The sequence below is a fragment of the Zosterops lateralis genome, assembly GCF_965231275.1.
Source record: "Zosterops lateralis genome assembly, chromosome: 3".
Lineage (NCBI taxonomy): Eukaryota > Metazoa > Chordata > Aves > Passeriformes > Zosteropidae > Zosterops > Zosterops lateralis.
The window spans coordinates 32904714-32926326 of NC_139764.1; the positions used below are offsets into that span (position 1 = coordinate 32904714).

At 35.7% G+C, this 21613-nt stretch overlaps 1 protein-coding gene across 1 annotated transcript in view; it reads right to left on the minus strand.

Moving 5' to 3' along the window:
• Nucleotides 1-21613, minus strand: part of SMYD3 (SET and MYND domain containing 3) — a 382457-nt gene that overhangs the window by 70157 nt on the left and 290687 nt on the right. The window contains exons 6-7 of the mRNA XM_083857103.1: nt 8895-8962; nt 6350-6452 (exon numbers count right to left, since the gene is read on the minus strand). Of these exons, the coding sequence (XP_083713229.1) occupies nt 6350-6452; nt 8895-8962 (171 nt within the window). The remainder of the gene's footprint in view (nt 1-6349; nt 6453-8894; nt 8963-21613) is intronic.

Here is a 21613-nt window from a genome sequence, read left to right on the forward strand (position 1 = left end):
ACTATTTTTACATAATGTGAAAAAAAGAGAAAATTAATTTCCTTAGAAGAATCACATTTTCGCATTTCAAGATCAATATTGTTTGAAATTATGATTTCCACCCAAAACTATCACTATTTCAACTTTTAATCCTAATTTGGAAGAAAAATAAAAGAAGAAAGGAAAGTAAGAAAAGACGGCAAAGAAACTGCATAAAGTATCTGAATTCCTTGTGCATGAAATCTCATTTTCTGTCTTGCTCCAGAGCTTAAGTGTGTATTTACCACTACTGTTATACAATATCCAACTATCTTCAAATTTTTTTTTCTCAGGGAAGCCCCTACTTTCTTGCAAATTTATGTTTGAGCCTGAGGACAATTCCTCATATGCCATACCCATTTTCAGTATGTCTGTGATGTTTTCATTGTGACCAAGGAAGCAAAAAAGCACTGCAGTTTAAGTTGTTGAAACTATTGAGAAGAAGATTTATTAAGATGATGAAAGAAAATTTGTGCCTAACACTTGTGCCATTTTCAACTTCTTACACTGTACAGAGTGAATTCCAGTGGACTACAGAGAAGTCTGTAGTTTGTTCACTTTGATGCCTGCCAGAAAGAATTTTACAGGACTAACCATTTGTAGAGTTCTTGAAATGTTTCAAGTATTGCACAGGCACAAACTAATGATAAGGAAAAGAATAAAACAAAAAAACTAGCTCTGTTCAGACCAGCATAGAGTCACACATGCTATTGAGTGATTACACTACACGTCCAACACACTTTGAAACACTCCAGAGAGGTCAGAGCTGAAAAAAATCAGGTCACATTATTTCATCCTGAGCCTAGACACTTCAACTAATTGGGAGGATTTTCACATGGTTTTCAGTTAAATCATGAGAGTCCATCCAAAGAAATTACAGGAAAACCCAACCAATTTTAGTAATGACTGTGAAATCCATTGTCAGAACCTGCATTTTGCAAATTAGTGAGCATTCTAATTGAATGAGCAATTAACAAACAACTAAAACAATGCTTGCAATTTTTAAAATTTATTATTACAGTGTAATTTGATTACATATTGAAGGAGAACTGCATTAAAAGAAGTCTACTGAGATGGCAAAGTCAAGCATTTAAAATAAATATGGCCTCATAATTGAAGATTAATTGTATAATTAATGAAAGAGACAGATTAAAATTCCACAATTAATCAAAAGTTAGAAAGTGTGAGAACTTTCCTAGGTTTAGAATTCTTTATAATGTTGTTCTGTCTCAGCTTGTGCATGTCTGAGCCATTTTCATCACTATTGGCTTACAGCAGAACAGTCTGTACTAGTATTTTACATGGGAGCCATAGGCTTCCCTCTGATCTTTCTGCAGTGAATGGATGGAAATTGTGCTGCATATTTATTTTCCATCCTTTTCTTCCAAGTTTTGTCTCTTCTGCCCCATTATCTCAAATGTCCCTGTTATTCTTTTTCTTCTCTACCCCTCAACATGAGTATAATTTTCCTATCTTATTCACAACACCTGATGATCTAAACCTGTTTTCTAGGCATAAATTCTAGCTCCTCAAATAACCACGTTTGGTACCATGGGATGTTTTCACCCTTTCATCCAGATTTGCCCTTCAGCCTTATCTTACATCTTTCCCTGTTGTGTTCACTTGCTTTCCCAAGTTAACAGTCCTTGTTGCCCTACTCTGATTTCTCAAACATCGTCAGTGACCCAAACAACTTTGTCCTCACTTCTTTCCCCAGCTGGTCCTAATCTGCATCCTCACTGGTATGGGATAAGAAAGATCTGTCTCCCTTCCTTCCCACAAAGTATTTTCCATCCAAACTGCAGTCCTAACCTCATCCTTCAGACATTCCAAACCAAATTTCCCTCTCCCATCAAAAGCCTCCTGATCTTCATGTCTCCTTGCAACTCACAAGTGTTTTCTGTCAAAATGGTTCCACACACTGGCTGTTCCCTGTCTCTTGTCCTCTGCATAAACATCTCTGGTTTTGACTCATGTCTGGGCTTTAGGTTCAGGTGGCATCCACCAGTAGAAAGGATTTAATCAAGTTCAGACACAGTGCAAGACAGTAGGAATTTTCTGGGAAAAATAATTCATGTGAGATTAGTCTATTCCTTGCCAAAATATTTAAGACAATGGCTTAAACCCTGTCATTACTGTTGAAACCATTGTTAGGCAGGGTTCAGTTATAATACTGCAAAACAACATAGAGCCAACACCAAATATACTGTATCTATCCAGACAATAGGCCTCATCCCTTTCTCTCTTTATATTTTTGGCTTTTCCCCGCCACTTTTTCAATTTATGTTGCAGAAACTTTCGCGGTTGGAAGAAGTTTCAAAAAAGACATTTCTTTTTTGAAATGAAAGAGGTTACCAAACAGTTGTGGATATGAACAGTCACCTAACAACATGCTCTGGATTAAAACATATGACTGGACAGAAGGAGAAGAGGCTTCATCACATTGATCTCTCCTTTTAGCATTTTAACAACTTAGGGTCTTTCTTGCCCATGTTCAAATTCCCAGCCCTGCCAGCAGAAATCCATAAGTGAAAAAATGTTTGTAGCTGGCAGACTGAGTGGCAAAATATAATTACAATATTTAGAAACATGATCAACCTAACATTGACTGAGCCTGTATTAATTATTTAATTGTTTAAACACAAAATTTCTGTATTCAAGTCTCTCTCCTACCCTTGCTTTAATTTTGGATCACTTCATTAGATGCAAAGCTCATTTAACTTGTACATATTTAGGAAATATGCCCATTTATCAAAGGTTGTCTTAATGGTATTTGCATGTGGGATGTATGCTACTAATTAAAACATTACTTCAACTGACCAGAGCTTGCCTCTTTATTGCATCGTTTATAAAGAATGCAGTAAATCTTTTCCACCCCAAACTGAAGAACATATATTAAAAAAAAAATTTATGAAGGCAAGGAATTATTTAACAGCCATGAGACTTATTGACTCTTAAGACTTTCTCCTTAGGAATACATCACTGTCTGAGCCCTGCTTCTTGCTCTGACACAGAAATTCTTTAATCATGGATACAGTGGTTAGTTTCTCATGTTCCTCATCTGCCAGCTGAGGTGGACACAATTTTCCAGTACTGCCATAATGCAGTGGACTTAATTTATGTGGAGTTTTGTTGTTGTTTGGGGGATTTTTTTTTTTTAAAATATAAGCCACAACATTTCTAGACAGAAATTCTGTAAAAAATTAAAATCAAGTATATTTCAATGCAAACAGCAGGAAGAAAAAAGGGAATCTTCTGGTTTTACAATCAAGGGTCTCAGAATCATAGGGAGGGTTGTGTACAGAAATCTGTTCCTGAGACAGAGTTATAGAAGTGTTTAACAGTCTGCACTCTTTCTGTTTTGGCATATAAGATCAAAATGCCTTCTAATTCAAGGAAAAATTAATTTCTAAAAACTTTAATAGGGCAAAATGTAATGTGTCAAGCATACACAGCTACAAATCTCACAGAATTACAGTAACAGAATAATTATATAACTTGGTTGAAATCTATCATGAAAATCGATTTATTCGCTCATCATCTGACATCCTTATTTGTTTTCAGTATTAATTTAAAAAAATTGTTGCTCTGTAAGGTACAGTCAGTTATGTGATATTCTGAAGAAAGCTTCATATTTGCTCTAACTGAACTCTGAAGCTGGTGAGAAGCAAAGCACTCATTTTGGAGCTGAACTGCACCTCAGCTAATCCATTCTGTCTCCCAGCAAGACTAATTGATTTGAAGCCATACAATTTCTGATTGGAGAGGAGGCAAAATCATCTTATATTTGCCTGCAAAACACCAAGTAGACTCAGAAACCAACAAAGATTTAATTGAAATTATAACACACATCTTGATGCTGTTTGAAGTGGTTACTTAAGGGTTGGGAAATGATGAAGACCTCTTCAGAATAGGCTGCTTGTCTTTCTGACAAAGCTGGCTGATAGGCTACCTTATCAGTAAAGGAGCCCTTGTGATCCCTAGATGAATAATTTTTGCTCTTTTATAATCCTTCCCCATATCTCACCTTTCTTTGCAACACTAAAATTTTATTTTTGCGAAGAACTGCAAGTAAAGGAAATCTTTGTATGCTGTCAAATTAACATTACCTGAAGTTACAAAAAACTGTAATAGTCAGCATGACAGAGAAGTTGTGGAGGCTCCATCCCTAGCAGAGTTCAAGGCTGGATTGGATGGAGCTCTGAGCAACCTGGTCTAGCGAAAGGTGTCTCTGCCCACACCAAGACAATTGACAATTTCTGAGAGACAAGACAAGACAATTTCTGAGGTCCCTTCCAACTCTAAACATTCTGTAGTTCTGTAGTTACCCTGAAGAGCATAAAGTTGTTATAATTAGTTCTGAGATGCTGGAAAAAAAATTCAGAATCCTGAGATGACTACAACAGCCAGTCATCTCAGCTCCCCATGTCTCTGTTTTCCCTGCAATTTTGGTGGTCAACAACTCCTTAGCATGAGTAAAGTGCTGTAGTGTGCTCCAACATAAAGCACTACAAATGTGCAAAAATATGTTCCCGTATGGATGGAAAAGCCATAGTCCTCTTCTACTAATCTGAGCTTACTTCCTACTTAGCTTATTATTTCTGGTAAATCTTAGTGCTTATTTTCTACTAATTATTTTATAGAGGATCTCATTCTGTCTACATCTAGTGTAAGTTTGAACAGGATAAGATAAAATTTCTAGTGATTAGAATTTTCTCATTTCCTCATGACTTGAAATAATGTTCATCTCACCACTTCAGAGCATTCAGTTCATTCAGAAAACCCAGTCAGTTTCCTCCTTAATATGTATCTTCTCCCCTGTTAGCTCAGATCATGACATCAGTAATATAAGTTAAAACAGCTCACAACAGATGATACAGTTTCACGTACAGATGTTTGTAAATTCAATACCTGGCTTTTACTAAAACTGAGCTCACCCTGCTGCAGGCAAGCAGTAAGGCAGTGTCGAAAGTTGCACCAAAATCATCATGCAGAACACAAAATGAAAAGTTGTAGAAGTTGTGAATAAGGAAAAATAAATAGGTACTGACAATAGTACTGAACTGTTGACTTGCACATACTCTCACAAAAATTTTATTTCCCTTCCTTCTCCTATAACAGATCTAACACTATTAACTTTGTAGCTTTACTTTGTCTCTTAAGCTCATTTTATTCCTGGTAAGACATTAAAATCTACTGTATTTTTAAATAGCAACCCATCTTAGTGAACTGGGAAGCCAAGAGGAGAGTTATGGCTTAAGGATAAAATAGAAGGAAGGTGTCTATAACAACACTTTAAACAAGAATGCTGGACTGAAAGACGCCTACATTTAATAGCTCCACAAACATATTTTGCATCCTGAAAGATTTCTCTTGGCAAAAAAAGTATGCAAAATAATTTCTGTTTGTTCTTCACAATGATTTGCTGAAAAAATATTCTACCACTTACTTATTTTGATGGCCTAAAAATTTTTTCTACCATTTACTTACATTGATGCCCTACTATCTTTGAGAAAGAACACATTAAAAAAGAAGAAACATTACAGAGAGATAAACAAATACTATGTCTAAATCAAAATATGTATGGTCTTCATACTCCCAGAGTTTTAAGAACAGGTGTGAACTATTTTACATTAGGGTATGATTTTGAAATGACCAACAGCTGGGACTGTGTAGGTCATTGGTGTATCTGAAGTTATGTATCTGCGCACATTTCTTTTCAGGTCTTATTAAGCAAATTCAGTACTGCATTGTTGCAAAACACATTTATTTTGATTTCTAGCCACAAATGCTTATTTTCCAATTAATAGAAGTGGTGTTGTAAAAGTAAAGTAGAGAATACCTTCGATCAAATCAGAAGTCTCTTGAAAAGGGTATTTTGAAGTCTTTCCTAGTGAAAGGGACAAGAAAACAAACCTTCTTTTGCTGCTTTCACTGTCAATGAAAGGTTTACCACAACTGCATGGTTGCTGCCTGACAAATGTTATTGTTGCAATGACTTAGGGAACACTGCATTCCACTCAGAAATATTGTAAGTGTTCCCGTCAAGGCAAAGACACTCAAATACAAACAAAATGAAGTGCCTAGAGGAGGAAAGGAGGAACAGGAATTTATCAAGACTGCTAGTGATTTATGAGAAGTAATGATTATGGGGCTCAGGCAGTGTGAAGAGATGATTCTATTTATCATTTTCCCCCTGATAGCTGTGTGCTAGAAAGTGGCATCAATATATCATCAAAATATTAAGCTGGTGGCCCAGCAGACTGGAATTTATTTAGGAAGATGTCATTGTTGCAGGTGTCTGTGATGGAAGGGAGGACAAGTTAATTACCTCTTCACCAATCTGGATCTCTCGGACAGAGTGAAGTAAAAGCTGGTATCCTTCAAAAACGATCACGCAGTTTGGGTCACAGCTGTGGTTCAGTAAAGACATGCTGTGAGGGGTGGTAGAGGGGGAAAGAAAGAAAAAAAGAACTTAACAGAGGAGTCTCCAGTGCCATTTCCCTTTAATCATTTGAAAGTAGCTAACATGATTACATCTGAAGTATCAAGCAATTAAGTCACGAAACAAATAAATTCCCTGTTAAATCAGCTGCTCTTGGTTAGAGAGGAAAATTAACGCTTGGAAGATTTATATTCATTGGTAATAGGAGCCGTGCCTGGATCTCTTCGTGTGCTTCTGCCTTTTGTGTATTCAGGGCAGGAGGAAGGCAATGGCCTCCTGTGCCTCTCTGAGAGCCCTGATTCAGGGGACAGGGAAAGTGGGGAACAAGGTAACTTGGACAGTTCAGAGCAGGAGGGACTGAGTTATATTGCTGCTGCTTCTGCTCAGTTTCAGGGCACTAACTTTATAGATTACCTGATTGTCATTCCAAGCATAGCTCAAAGAGGCCAACAATCAACCTGTATTCCATATCAGGAGAAAATAGAATATGCTACGTCCCACAGAAAACAAAGTTGATGTATGGAGTTGAAAGAAAAAAACATGGCCATTGCCTCTATTTCATGCATATTTTGTCCCAGCCTCTATTCCTGTGGCATGTGACAGCTGGGGCAGCACAGCTCATTAGGGAGCTGCTGGCACCCCCAAAAGACCCTTCGCTCTCTCTGAAGAAAGCTGCTAACAACATCTGCTATATACTTTCGAATCACGAGTTTCTTTAGCTGAGAAACAACTGACTTTGCTAGGCAAACATTTCTGTTGTAGCAGAAGTGGGGTTGATGGTTCTTTCCCTATGGGAATGACCCACTGAAAGAATAATTCTGACATTATCAGCCTGGAAAAGAATTTTTGGCTTATCCAGCTCCTGGCTGAATTTCTATTCTTTCCTTCTCCTTGTCAGATTCAGCAACCCAAAATCCCAACTGTTGTTGGTAAAACAGAGGATGTTACCAAGGGTCAGACCCTGCACCAAACCATGTTTATTTAGTTTTTCGACTCATAAAGGAGGTATCAGCAGGGGTCTGACTATTTTGGTATCCCTTCTGGCCTACTAAAATATCTGTGGTTAATCTCCTCAAGAACTCACTGGGAGAGTATCCATTACACTTATTGTGAGATCACTGGGCACACTCTCAAAGCTGCTCTCAATGTGATGTACAACAGGACCAAAGGATTTTACTTATTTTAAAATACATTGCGATACTGTAGTTATCAAGCCATACAACAATATACAACCTCTTAATAAGGCTTAATAAAGAACTTTTAATTAAATTTCATCTCATGGAGACTCTAGTAGGTTTGATGACAATTTCCTCTGGAAGTATATGAATTCATCTGGAAGGAAATTTGCCCCAAACTTATAAACCACAATTTTTAAGTTCTCAATTTTCCCAGCTTTTTTGCTACAAGAAAACTCAAATTACTCTGTACTGACCTGGGAAAGAGTCTCTTACATCGCTTGGCAGTGCATTATCATTAAACATAGACAGATATTTTCACAGTTAACAGCTTTTTTCCAACCAAAACCAAAAATTTCCCAAATAATAATGCTCCAAAACAGTATTTCATTTTTCTCAAGTATTATTTTTATTCCACTATGAAATCAAATTACTATTTTGCACTTTCCAAGACACTAATTCCCATGTCCTCGTAACCACCTTTTCCTCATCTTTACTACAAGGCAGACATCAAGATATTAAGTGTCCTTAGTCAACACATGTTCTTACATATGACATTAGAAGGAAAAGAAAAAACAATGACAGGCCCCCTGAGGTACTGACAAACATAATTCAACTGTGCATTAATAAAAAAATTAGATGGTAAAACATACTTTTAAACTACATACTAATTTTCTATATTTATGATTACAGGTTATTATGATGATGATCATATTACTATGAAGATAAAAGCTTCACTGGCACATACTTCTTACCTATTACAAATAAAAACAATAATAAGAAATTCAAATGTTAACATTTATCTCATAAGGGACTTATCTTTTCACCTTAGTGGTTTCTTTGTTATGGCAATTTACTTATAAATATATCAACCTTTTTCTTTCAATTAAATTCTGAAGGCTCTTAGCTGCAAAATATCCGTATTCTAAAGCATGACTGAACAGGTTTCCCTTAAATAGTTCGAGTTGTGGATTCTTGATGTCAGCATTTATTCTAACTAAGAAATGACTATCACCTCCACAAAAATAAAATATAAAGATGTAAACTATTCAAACTTTTTAAATGCTGTAATCAGGACTATTAAGAATGTTTTCAACTAGATAATGTTTTTTTACTCTCCTTTAATTTATTTCCATTTCCCAGCTTCTCATTTAGACATGTTACCTGCTGCTTTGATGGTCCTTACAGCTACCTTGGAAAAAAGGAGAAAAAACTGGCATGGATTTTGCCTGTGAATGAAACAGTGTCCACAGTACCTGGGATACAGGCCAACACCAACATCCTGCATCTCTCCGTTACTGATGGTGAAACAGTTACAGGTCACCTGTAAAAACAAAGGAAAAGTCCAGGATTACCAGAATCATTTGGAAACCCCATACTTAAGTGAAAAAAACCTTCCAAATTAAAATGAAGGGGCAAATGGTAATTAGAAGGGAAACATTCAAGCCCAACACTGGTGCTCTTTCATTTTAGAGCAATCACATCTGGGACACACTCTCCTGTAAAACTGCTGTCAATTAAAAGCAGAAATATTATTATCCTGAAAAAACGTGGGGTTAAACACATGCAGGGGCCCTACTTTCCTGTCCAGAGAAGAAAAAAAAAGCCACCCTACACAGAGCCTGAGAAGCTCAGCCCAGAAACAACCTAACAAACAGTGACTACTGATGAAAAGAGTGGCTGTTTCCATGCGGGGACTCTGCTGATGCCAGGCTGTCACAGCACCTTTTAATGAGCAGCAGTGGAACATAAAGAATATATATATATATATATATATATATATATATATATATATGGGACTGTTTTGAAGTAAATGCCAGCCTCAGTTGCAGCCACCTGATATGAGCACAAATGCAAAGACTGTGCAATAATGTATCTTTCACATTAGGAGTATTTTGGTTTGCATGTAGAAGATCTGACAACAAAGCTTGTTCAAATTGTCATCCAAGAGAAATACAAACTTTTCTTTAATTTCGAATACTCAGATTGTAAATGTATTCTTCCTTCATACAATCATACAAAATTGAAGTGGTTTTAGGAAAGGATGGGGAAGAATAAAAGATTTCTGTAAGCAGATTTAGTCCCATCCCAAAGTATCAGACTGAGCTTTTTTGGTGTTCAAGATATATATATGAACACTTAATAAGTTATTAACAAGTAGTACAACTTTCATGTGCTTAAACAAAAAAACAGAACTCAATTGTGAATGTATTTTTTAAGTATTTGATTTTTGGGGAAGAGCTGGTTTGGGGTTTTTTTTACATTTATTTTTTAGATATGTGGTTCAGTTATCAATGGTATATTAATATCTTCTTTAGAAAAATACTTCATGATACTGCATATACAAGAAAAGTCCCAGGTCTCTTCTGCACAGCATTGGATTATTAATATCATTAATTCTCATTAAAACAGAATATGAGATAATAGTAGGATTTGGCAGAGATGGAAATGAGATTTGAAAGTTGCAGTTTTGTCCACAGAGTAATTGTCCAGAACAGTAAATGCACACCTATGTTTTAAAGAGGTATGCTGTACAATTTAAATTAATAATAACTTATCCTATAAATTGACAAATTGTTATTGATGAGAACATTAACCATAAGGTGAAAATGAAATCCTCTTTCAAAATTTCTCATAAATTCTGACAGCAACATTAATTTAAATAAATGTACATGCAGTAGGGCATGTGTTTTTGTAAACCGTTAAACAATACTTTGATTAGTCTATTATTTATGTAACCCATTCAAATGTTCCCTATCAATTACCAAAATCATACATCTTAATTATTTCTTTCCTGCTGACATTGGGTATAAAGTGTCAGACAACTTCTGAGCAAAGATTAGTCCATTTCAAGTGGTAATTATCCTGGTTCTAAAAATATTGACTTGATTTTGGTATTTATTGAAAGAATAATGCCTTCCAGGTAAAATAGAAAGAAAGCCAGCTTTTGTGACCCTTAGCTCTCTCTAACAGATCATAAAGTAGCAAAGGTCAAGCATTTCCTAGAAACAAATGAAATCTTCTCTCTTGCAAATCTCTTATTATTACCATAACATATGTATATTAATAATATTGAATTTTGATCACTGTAGAGCTATAGAGACTGTTTCGTCATTTTCTATTAAAGTTATTTATTATGCTATGTGAAAAGTTTTACACATGGAAGTCAGAATAGTTTTACTTCTTCCTTTTTGAAACTTGCATCAGTTTTTTATACCAGGATACATGCAAAGAAAAAATCGAGATGAATGAATATGCTGAGATTCAGACATGAAGAGCTATTTTTAATACTAGTTCACTGTGAGGCACTTTTTAACCTCTTAGATATTTTCACGGTATACATGTGCATCTCAATATCCAGTGAGGTAATGAAATGCCATCTAGTTTCTAATTATTTACAGTTTCAAATATAATACTGGGAATACAAAGTATACAGGGCCAAATCTAAAAATGTATTTAATACATAAACACAGGCAGAAGCCTAACTGCTCCCATGAATTCTGAGCTGTACAATTCAGTGCACAATCCTCCCAGAGGCATAGGAAGTGTCAGGTGCTCTGAGGTTTGTTTAACCTCCCAGAAGACCATCTTTCCCCTCTTCTAAACTCAGGAATGGAAAAAACTAACAGTGATACACATATAATGTGTATCATAGATAGTAACCTTAGCCATGGCTGATTTCTGAGCAAGTAGAGAGAGAGAGGAGGAAGATCTCACCATTTACAGTGTGAGAAATTCTCATGTAATGACAATGCTTCATAGACACTTAGCAGCCTACAATGATATAAAATATTAAATACTCATTGTATGTCACTGTATGGTTGTTTTATTGTTTTTTTTCAAATTTGTTACAAAGTTTCTAAAAATCTACCGGATCACCTCTACATTTCTATTCACATAAACCTTTAAGATGTTTTAAGTCTGAGTTAAAGACCTGTTCTATCAAGGGGAGCTATGAGATTTTGAAACAAGAGTTGGTGGGTTTTTTTAGAGAACACCTAAAGGAAAATCAGTTTTCCTAGCTTTCCAAAATTCACAGATGTAGCTCAAATAACAGCCAAGTCTGGAGTACCCAACATTTCTGCAAGAGAGCGTGATTATGCTGCTTGTTCCTGAGGCAATTGTTTACACATCAAAGCCTACTGGGACTGGAAAATAACTCCATTTCTAGGGAAAAAAAAAAAACCTAAACACATAAAACCAAGGCAAAACAAACATTTTTTCATGCATCGCAGCATTTCTTTCGAGTTTCATCATTTTCTTGTACTATCTTTTTTTCTGCCTTAACTGACCCATCTTATTCCTTATATTACAACCAGGTTCTGATTCTATGTCATCACAGATTTAAAAATAAGAAAAAAAAAACAATTCTCAGCAACTGAGTGCTTCAATAATGGTGTTCTTCCATACAAAGGATGCCCTTTGTCATCTTAACTCCTGCAGAAGCATTTGTCTCAGTAATTTAATTTGTGCTTGTCTCTTCTGAATCCTTTTAAAATTCCTCTCTATCCAGCTACAAAGCACTAAGACATCATATCCACATATAGAAACAGAACCAAGTACTCAGAATTTGTTATACCCACAAATAAAGAAAATTTCCATGTATTTCAGAACTTTGAAGTGCAAACACAAATTCCTTGTTATTTCTAAAATTTCTGAAAAAACACATCTCCCAGCATGAGAACCAAGGGAAAATTCTCAGGGAGAAGTCACAAACTTCTCAAGCCTCCAAAATGCAAAACTTCAAAATATTCTAGAGCTGTGAAGGTTTATCTTCATAGTCTGTTTGGCCATAGAGCTCTAGTCTATAAACTAATAGTTTATAGAATCACTTCAGAGTGTTTGAGTTGGCTCCATGGCAATAAATCCAGCAAGCTTATTTAAAAGGATTTTGAAATTTGAAGCAACCAACAATACCATATAAACTCACTGAATTAAATAAAAAGATTTGTTCTTTTCAGGCTGCACATATTTTAGAGAAGTACCCTGTACCCAGTAAGACAAGACATAATCTCTCCTTGGCTGGTAAACACATTGAGTAAACCAACTTTACTGACTGGCCAGTAATCTCAGGCATACCTTATAGGCAAACAAAAAATACTGCAACAGGTTAAATCTGATTTCCTCTCTGAATGACTAATAAAACCTCTGTACATTTACCCTGTAAAGAGGTCACTGTTCTCAGGATGTCTAAAGCTACTGTCTGAGCAATTTCTGTCAGTGCCAGACTCACAGTCTAGTGGACAGTCATGATTTATTTTCGTGTTTGCATTTGACAGAGTATGGGAGGCTTCAGTTTTGCAACACAATGAGTTGAATTTGCTCTCTCACTTCAGACCTCATTCCTACAGCTTTATACTGAGGATTTGCCTTTGGGTTAAATTAAGCAGAGTTAGACTGGATGGAAGGACATTCCAGATTCAGAATTTCAGACACTCAGACAATGAAACACATCAATAAGGGTGTAAGGGAAAGAAAACAAATCATTATTGGCTAACACTTGCTGCACTGATCAAATTACAAATACCAGGGGTAATAATCAATCATTTTGTCTCCACGTGCTCCTGTTACTGCAATCCAGTGAGGTGGCTCTTATAACACATGTAAGAAACCCTCCCAAGGACTTCCAAAGGGTATATTGCACTGATATGGTCAATATACTTTTCAGCTCTGATATACAATGACTCCAGCCATCTCAGTAAATGGTGTGTTATGGCTGGTGTATTCTAACCCACCACCAGGAAGAAAGTCATAACAAATCCATTTTCTCCCTAATTTATTAACCCAGTGTAACATAAATTAAAAATATATATTTACAAAGCTCTTTCATGGATTATTAAGTTTCTCATTCACACCAAATCTGCCTGGTTATCACTGGTCATGGCCAACTATTTAACAAAAGATACTGCAATGAGTTCTCATGTTAATAGGCTTCTCAAGAGACTCAAACATTTTTCCAGGAAGAAGGGGTGAGCAGTAAATGCTATGTGAGGGGCACATTATCTCAAATGACGAAGGCATAACCCAGAGACCTTCTAGAACCACCACATTCCACTACAGTTCTGCACTGATAGCTCTTTCCCACTCAAGGAGGAACAGATAACGGGCACAGATGGTTGATAGATCTCAAATCTGCTAATGACTTCATTTGGCACACAGAGCACTAGAGCGACAGTGCTAAACTCTAATGCACAGTATGGCACAGCAGTGACAGACCTGTCAAGCCCCTGTTTTGGGTGTATTTCACTCAACTGCTTGTGCCCACAGCCCAGGATATCCAGACTTTCTATTCAGACAGAACTTCTTGCTCTGAAATCTCAGCTCTGTCCATGGTGGGAAGGCATGTGCCACCAGAACACTGCACTGAAAGGAGCCCTGTAACGAGATGTATTTGAAACTAGACCTTTCTGCCTTTTATACACATGCTTACGTGTTTTTACTATATCAGGAACTTAGAATCCAATTCTACATTGCATTCAACTTAGGACATGCTTACTGGCTCCCATGGGAGCCACAGAAACAAAATGAGATGAAAGAGATATCAGGAAGAAGGAAATTAGTGAAGAAGAAAAAGGAGCTTCTTCAGTGTTTCGACAGAATCACAGAATAAGCTGAGCTGGAAGGGACCCACAAGGATTATGGACTCCAACTCTTGGCCCTGCACAGCACAATCCCCAAGAATCACACCATGGACCCAAGAGTATTGTCCAAATGCTTCCAGACAGAAATCAAAGCATATTAGAAGAATTTAGGGAAAAGTTTTCTTCTTTAGGTTTTCGGACTAAGTAAAGGGCACAAGCAGTTGACTGTTTATGATATTTGCTCTGAAGCCAAAGTATGCTGCAAAACCATGAAATTTGAAGAATTTTTTCACACCTTGACTGAATTCACAAGTATTTAATTTCACTTCAAAGACTTTCTTTAATCTCTTGTGCCAAAGCATCAACATTTTGGCTGAATTCAAGACTACCATTACTTCAGAGCTAATTACAACAAAGATATGCTTTTCCAATTGCTTTCTTAGTTCTTCATCACAAGCCTTTGGATATCTTTCTTCACATCAACTAACAATATTTTTCTTCACATCAACTAACAATATTTCAGGCCTTTTTTGCTATCCTAGCACATGAAGTTTTCTGATGAGTGTGCAGAACACAGCTATCCCTTGCAGATAGGCTGTCACCACCTACAAGTCCAGAGACCAGAAATCTGGCCTGACATTAACAGATAATTTAGTGCAAGTGTGCTTCAGGCATCCCTTTATAGTTCTCAGCTAAGTGGTGCAATTTTGATTGAAATGGAATGAAAATAGGTCATGGCAAATTACCTCCTCTCTACTTAATCCCACACATACTTCTCCAATCTTTCAAATAAAAATATTTAGCTATGCAGCTAAATATATTTGATTACTAAGAATTTCAAAGCCGTCATTATTAGGACAAATGTTATGTTTGCTATGAGCACTGTTTTGTTGTTGTTGTTTTTTTTTTAATGCATGTGCAACATGTAGTTATGAACCTGGACTTGAAAAGGTGAAGCTTGAAACATGCAAAATTATTGTTAGTTATACTGTTAGTATAAAAAAAAAATCCTGAATTTTTGTAGGACTCCCATTAAAAGTTTTGTGCAACTTGTCTTAGCCTTTTCACAAGTTTTCCTCTGACAACAGTCAGCAAGTGATCATGATCCCCTTGGTGAAATTTTACCTTCTACCCAGCTCTGTAAATATTATTATTCCTGCTTTTCAGACCAGAACTGAAATGCATCTATTTCTGGAGCAGAACTGGAGAGTGGGAGCTGCAAAGTCACTAATGGAGCATATTACAGTATGCCTGCAGCATTTGGCATTATTAATTGGAGTGGAGTAGGAGCATGACATCCTTCTCCTCATCTTCATTTTCCTACTGGTAACTCCACTCCTGTGAAATGGGGCAGGGTTATTAACTTGATTTCACTAGCTACTGCATGCCACTTATTGGAAACACATTGCTTGTTTATGAATGGGATCAAATCTCATGGACATTCAGGAGTCATAAACTGACTTCATGTTTGTCTTGCCTATTTAGTTACAGATAGATGTTTAAATGCCTTGTAATGGTATATTAAAAAAAATTAGACTTAATATGAATTATTAGGGCGAGATTCAGCTACAGATGCTTGTATGGAAATTACTAGGCAAAAACAAAACATCAATGAATTACTCTTACATTCCTTCAGCTAATAATATATGGAATAAAGTACTATATGCCACCTCTTTCCATTACCCAGATGATTTCCACACGCCAAACTTCTAGGCAATTCAAGATATTCCAGTGTTTGATGACTTTTTATCACAGAAGAGATATACTTGCTATTCCTTTTGGAGGTGCTCACTGAACTAGACCTCCAAGTATATTTACCTCTTGAAGTCCATCAACCATAAGTCTTTGGATTTGTTCTATTGGGCTAAGTGGAAATTTTGCCTCTTTTTTCTCCTCTTCTCTTCCTCACTCTTTAACTATTGTGTGACAATATCTTTTCTACAGAGTGGAGGGGATAGGGAATGAGAAGGACTATAAAAATCTGGGGAAAACTTTTTTCATGTCATGGCTTTAAAATTGTTCCCACCAGGAAATTCCTGAAAGCACAAAAGCTGAGAATGTTTGAAGGAAATTTCAAAAAGGGTAGAAAAAAAAAAAAGGAAACCTCTCTTTCAAAATATAATGACCTGAAATCTTAAAAACTTTAACAAATGTAAATAAATGTCTTGATTCTGAAATTTCTTCTGAAACTGGCCACAAAACCCATTTGACGTGAATAATTTAGAAACATGGAAACCATATTTTAATGGAAAAACCCATTTATTGTTCAATTTTTTTTAGTTTTGCAGCATGTAGTTTTTGAACCAGCACTAGTCTCACTTTGCTACTTGACTTACAACCTAAAACAGAGATGACTGGGGAGTTTTAGAACTGAACCTAAGGCTTTTTTTCCCTTAGTATGGTGAAGAGAAATACACAGAAATCCCATGTGGAAGCATACGACACTGACAATCTGCCTGTGTCCATGATCACTGACAAGCTAGGCTAGCCCAAACCTGCTTCGTCTTGTATTAACTGAACAAAATTTCAGGCTCTCACAGTGTTTATGCATTGAGCCCAAAATAAAACTGATACTGCTGCCAGTTCCTTCCATTTTTCTTAGGCTTTTTCTCTATAGATAAACTACTATTGTTTTTCTTTCGACATACGGATTTATCAAAAGGAATAAGTATTGTTCTTTTTATAATATCAATAAAGCAAAACAAAAAAAAAAAGGATTTTAAGTTACTTAGATTTATTTCCTAACCTATTCCTATAATTCAAACTGGGTGACATTGCTAGCTCTAAATTCAGTGCATCAGACATTCCCTTTTGTAAATTCATCACCTTTAGTGATATAACCCCTTTCTTCCCATTAAAGATGTTAGGAAATCAGTAAGACAATAGGAATCATGCACTATGTTCTTCCAGATAGTTGGCAGCCAAACATCTTCTGAGAGCAGGTAATTTAAATTACGTGTAAAAGCATGATTTGACAAATATATGAGCTGTTCGTAAAATGCCAATGTAGAATATCCTCAATAAACAATTCTCCTTTTAAAGTTTTTGAACACTTGGTTAGCATATGCTTGCAGAATGCATTTTTTCTCACTCTTAGACCTTCCTTCCACAGGCAGTGTATGAACAGTGCTGTCAGATACAATGACTGATGCTACTAGCAGGTGATGTGTCTGAGGCAGGCTAGATCTGCTCAGGGAAAGTGAAAAGGAGCAGAGTAGCACCTGGTATTCATCCTATATATCAAGTCCAGGAGGCAATTAAAAGTTTAACAGGAAAAGAATAAAATAAAATAAAATAAAATAAAATAAAATAAAATAAAATAAAATAAAATAAAATATTGTTATATACTACATATAATATAGTATATTTTAATATAATATAAAATTGAATGATATAATATAAAATAATTTTAAAAACTGTGAAAGAAACTGCTCACTCTGTATTCTATTCTGAAACACTCAAATACCTATCTGATTGCCTTAATGAGAGGTCTTTCAGGAGAAAAGAGTAGTGGCCTATTGAAGGCACTGAAAAGATTGTTTAATCCAGACCACAACTGAAGACCTCTGCCTGACTTAGAAGGAAAATTCTGCTCTACACATGTGATCTGGCACAGAAGGGTGAATGTGCCCATTTCAGAAAACAGCAGGCTATGATAAGCCAGAATATCTAAGATGAACTCAGTGTAAGTACAAAGTAGAACAGTATTTAATTTAAAGATGGATGTGATGCACAGAACAAATTAAAGCTAAAGTAGTAAATTTAGGGCCTGTGTAACTCAAGCACTCAGTATTCAATGAATTCTTTGATTTCTACAGAATGTGTGCATTTGTAATATCTCTGATCAACTACCCAAGGACTGCCAGCCACCATTTCTTTCATGGCTCCTATATTTTTTTTTAAACAATGCTATGACCAAGAAACAGTTGGTATAATTCAGTTTGTGGAATTTCATAACTCTGGACATGTCTCAACAGAACACACACATATCCAGTTACATTGAGGTACAGCTTTTGTGCTGATGCTGCTCATTTTCTCATTCCCTCCATTCTAGTCCAACGTTCTTGGACAATTCTATTTGATAACAAACCATAACCAGTCAACAATGCCCAACAATACCTAAGAAAATTTACTAGTATTTTATGCTATACTTGACATGAGGTAAATCTAAAAACCCCCAATCCTGCTCTGTGGTCGTGGTTTCCTTTGGACCTCAGGGTGCACGTGGCACCCAGGACCCAAATCAGAACATTGCAGAGTTGCATTTCTCAGGCCAGGTAAAGGGATTTTGCTTGAAAGGCTCTGGATGCTACAACTGGCCCCAATCAGAAATGACCGAATAGGTGGTACCAAGTTGCAAGAAATCCCTTTCACATTTTGCTTGGATTCCTTTTTACTTTTGAAGGTGTAAGTAGAAAACAATTGCTATTTATGCCAAGAGAAGGAACCATGTGCCACCATTGGGTGGTTACAAGGGAACGAGGCTTTCAGAACCCACAACGATTGTATTCTATAAACCAATGTCCAGGAACACCAGTCCATCCATCAGGATTCCTTAGCAGAAGGCCATTACTTCAACAAAACAGAAAATTCCCAGCATATTGTTCTACCTGCAACTGAATAGACTACATTTGCATTTGGAACAGTATTTTTCTCTGTTGTACCAGATTAGATGTAGCCATTATACAGATTTTTTTGCATTGTTACTATACACTATTACTATTTAGTGAAAAACCCCCACACAATACTTAGAGGCAGCATTAAGCAACATGTCCATTTTAGTAAGAGCCACAGAGAAAATGTGACAATTTATTCCAAACTAATCTGAAACAGAGAACTCAGAGTCAAGGAACATTTAGCAATAAGTTGAGAAAAGCACTGTAAAACAGCTAGATATAAAGTAGCACAGCTAGAATCATAGCTTGCAGAAAAAGTCACGAAAAAGTTGAACTCCTATGCATTCTTCCTACTTAATGAACTCTCTTAGGGTATACAGACGGTAAATTGGTGAGAAAATGGTCAAATAATTGCATTATTTGATCTTTCACTGGTAATGGAAAAAAAAAAAGGTATTTAATTTTAAAAAGCCTCTACCAGATATCTTGGAAATAAAGGAAGGTTATACAAACACTACATTGAGCTCACAGCTCCAACGCTTGTGGGTAGCTAACTAAAGTTCACAGACCTGTATGTAATTGCTGTCTACAGGAAATAGTTGTGTTAGCAAAAGAATTTTCTCCCTGCTCCTTCACCTTTGCCCTTCCACAAACTCAGCAGCAAAGAAACCTCCTAAGAGCATTTCTGTGATGAACACAGCTTTCCCCACCTCCACAAGATGAACTAAATCAGGAACAGTATTTGCTAACTTCTCAGAAACATGCTTTTAGCAACTATTAATTGATAAAGGATATATTTTTATACAAATAAGCCTGAAAGAAAACAATCTACTCCCTGTCCATTTATTTTTGTCTAAACTTCACATTTATTTTTTTTTTTTTTTTAAGCTTGCAACATGAATAAGAGAAAAAATTTTGCACTTATTTTAATGCAAATTGGCAGTGACTTCAGCAGCACCAGATGAGTTATACAAAACAGCAATCAGGTAGGAAGAAAGTTCATAAATTGAACTTTAAATAAATTTTTTCTGAGCACTGAAATTGGGTGATCCAATTCCATATGGTTTAAATTCTGTACATTTCAGACAAACCTCCCCTCCCTGACATTAAAAGTCTACAAACTTTGATTTGCTTAATTCCTAACATAAGCTTTTCACTACAAATGCTCCATGTTAACATTAAATAATAAAATAAAAATTCTTTTCTTTTTTTAAAAAAACCAAGACAGTAGATATAATATAATTAGATAGCCTGAACAGGGAAACTTGGAAATTGAGCAAACATTTTTTAAAATAACATGCTAATTTTTTTTCAGTTTTTTCCCCCTGGCTTGAGATACCTTGAAAGGCAGAGAAACTCTGCATTTAGCAAAAATGCTTGTGTTTTCCCAGGACCCAAATGATATATTGCTATTTACAAAGTGCCATTTACTGCCAAAACAATACATTGTTCCATGGGAAAGTGACACTTTTGCCTATGAACAAGCATCAAAGTTTTTTTTATAGGAAAAGTTGTACCATCTCAATTATATTTGCAAGACCTGGCAAGTAATTACCAGTGTGTACCCTGGAAAGCTGATGCTTTCATTCAATTTTCTTTATGTTACAATTCTTAAGTTAATAGTTTTTATAACCTAGATTCATGAGATCAGAAACTTTAAGAACACAACTTCTGTATTTCAAAGTCCCAACATACACTCTGTTCACAGAGAAAATTACAATGGTCTTGTATTGTACATTCCAAGGGAGAAAGATGGCTGAAACGGCTGTGATGGATTTACAAAATTAACAAAATATTTACAAAACACCTCTTTGAATCACCACACTCTCCTAGTGTTTCATGCTATTTTTTTCTGATATGCAGATTCACTCTCAGCAAATTCTTATGTACAATTTTCATACTTATTTTGAGCTTTTTCCTCCCTTTTGTGCACATCCAACCTTTATATGTACCCAAAACAAGAGCACAGTGATTTTAGCAAGCAATGAGAAGCAGCTGGCATTTCTATTACACCTGACAAAATGCAGAGTGACAGCAAAGAACATAATCATTTTTGGTCACAACAATACTTATGGATCCTAGCAAATTCCTTGCCTCACCTCCAAATGAAAACTCCAAATTTGCACCACAAAGCTCTCTTGTAATCATCACAGAAGTAAAGAAAGTGCAAAATTGGATCAGAAATATGAACCACAAGGCACAAGGTTACTCAAATCTACTGTTGCTTTTCTTCTATGGTTTATGTACTGATTCCCCTCCTTATGCTCATACTGTTTTTTACACAAACATCATGCCAAAAACCCTATATATCAAAATACATTCTTCTGTCACAAAGTAGGATCTTCAAAAATTGAGTATTCAGTTATGATTATTTAAGAATACTTTTTCCTTTCATTTATGATTTGTCTCTCATCTTATTTGCTGCATATGAAAATTTTACCTTTAAATTTTTATACTTTCATGAACAGAATGATGTAAAAACTATAAAGTAATTCTGAAACTCAAAACATTTCACTCTAAGGAATTTTTCATGCTATAATAAGATTTTTAAACAAAAATTACAAAATCACATTAGGTAAGTTTTTATTGTTAGTTTTTGTTATGAGAACCATATGAGAACAAATGAAGTACAGTCATTCTTTTTACACCAATGTGGAAATAATTCTCTTGTTTACATGTTATGACAGAAAAGAATTATTAGTTTCATCGATTCCTGTTTAAGTTACAGTTAAAATGTACTTTTTTAGTATCTTACATGCTTTGCTATGTTTGGCCATT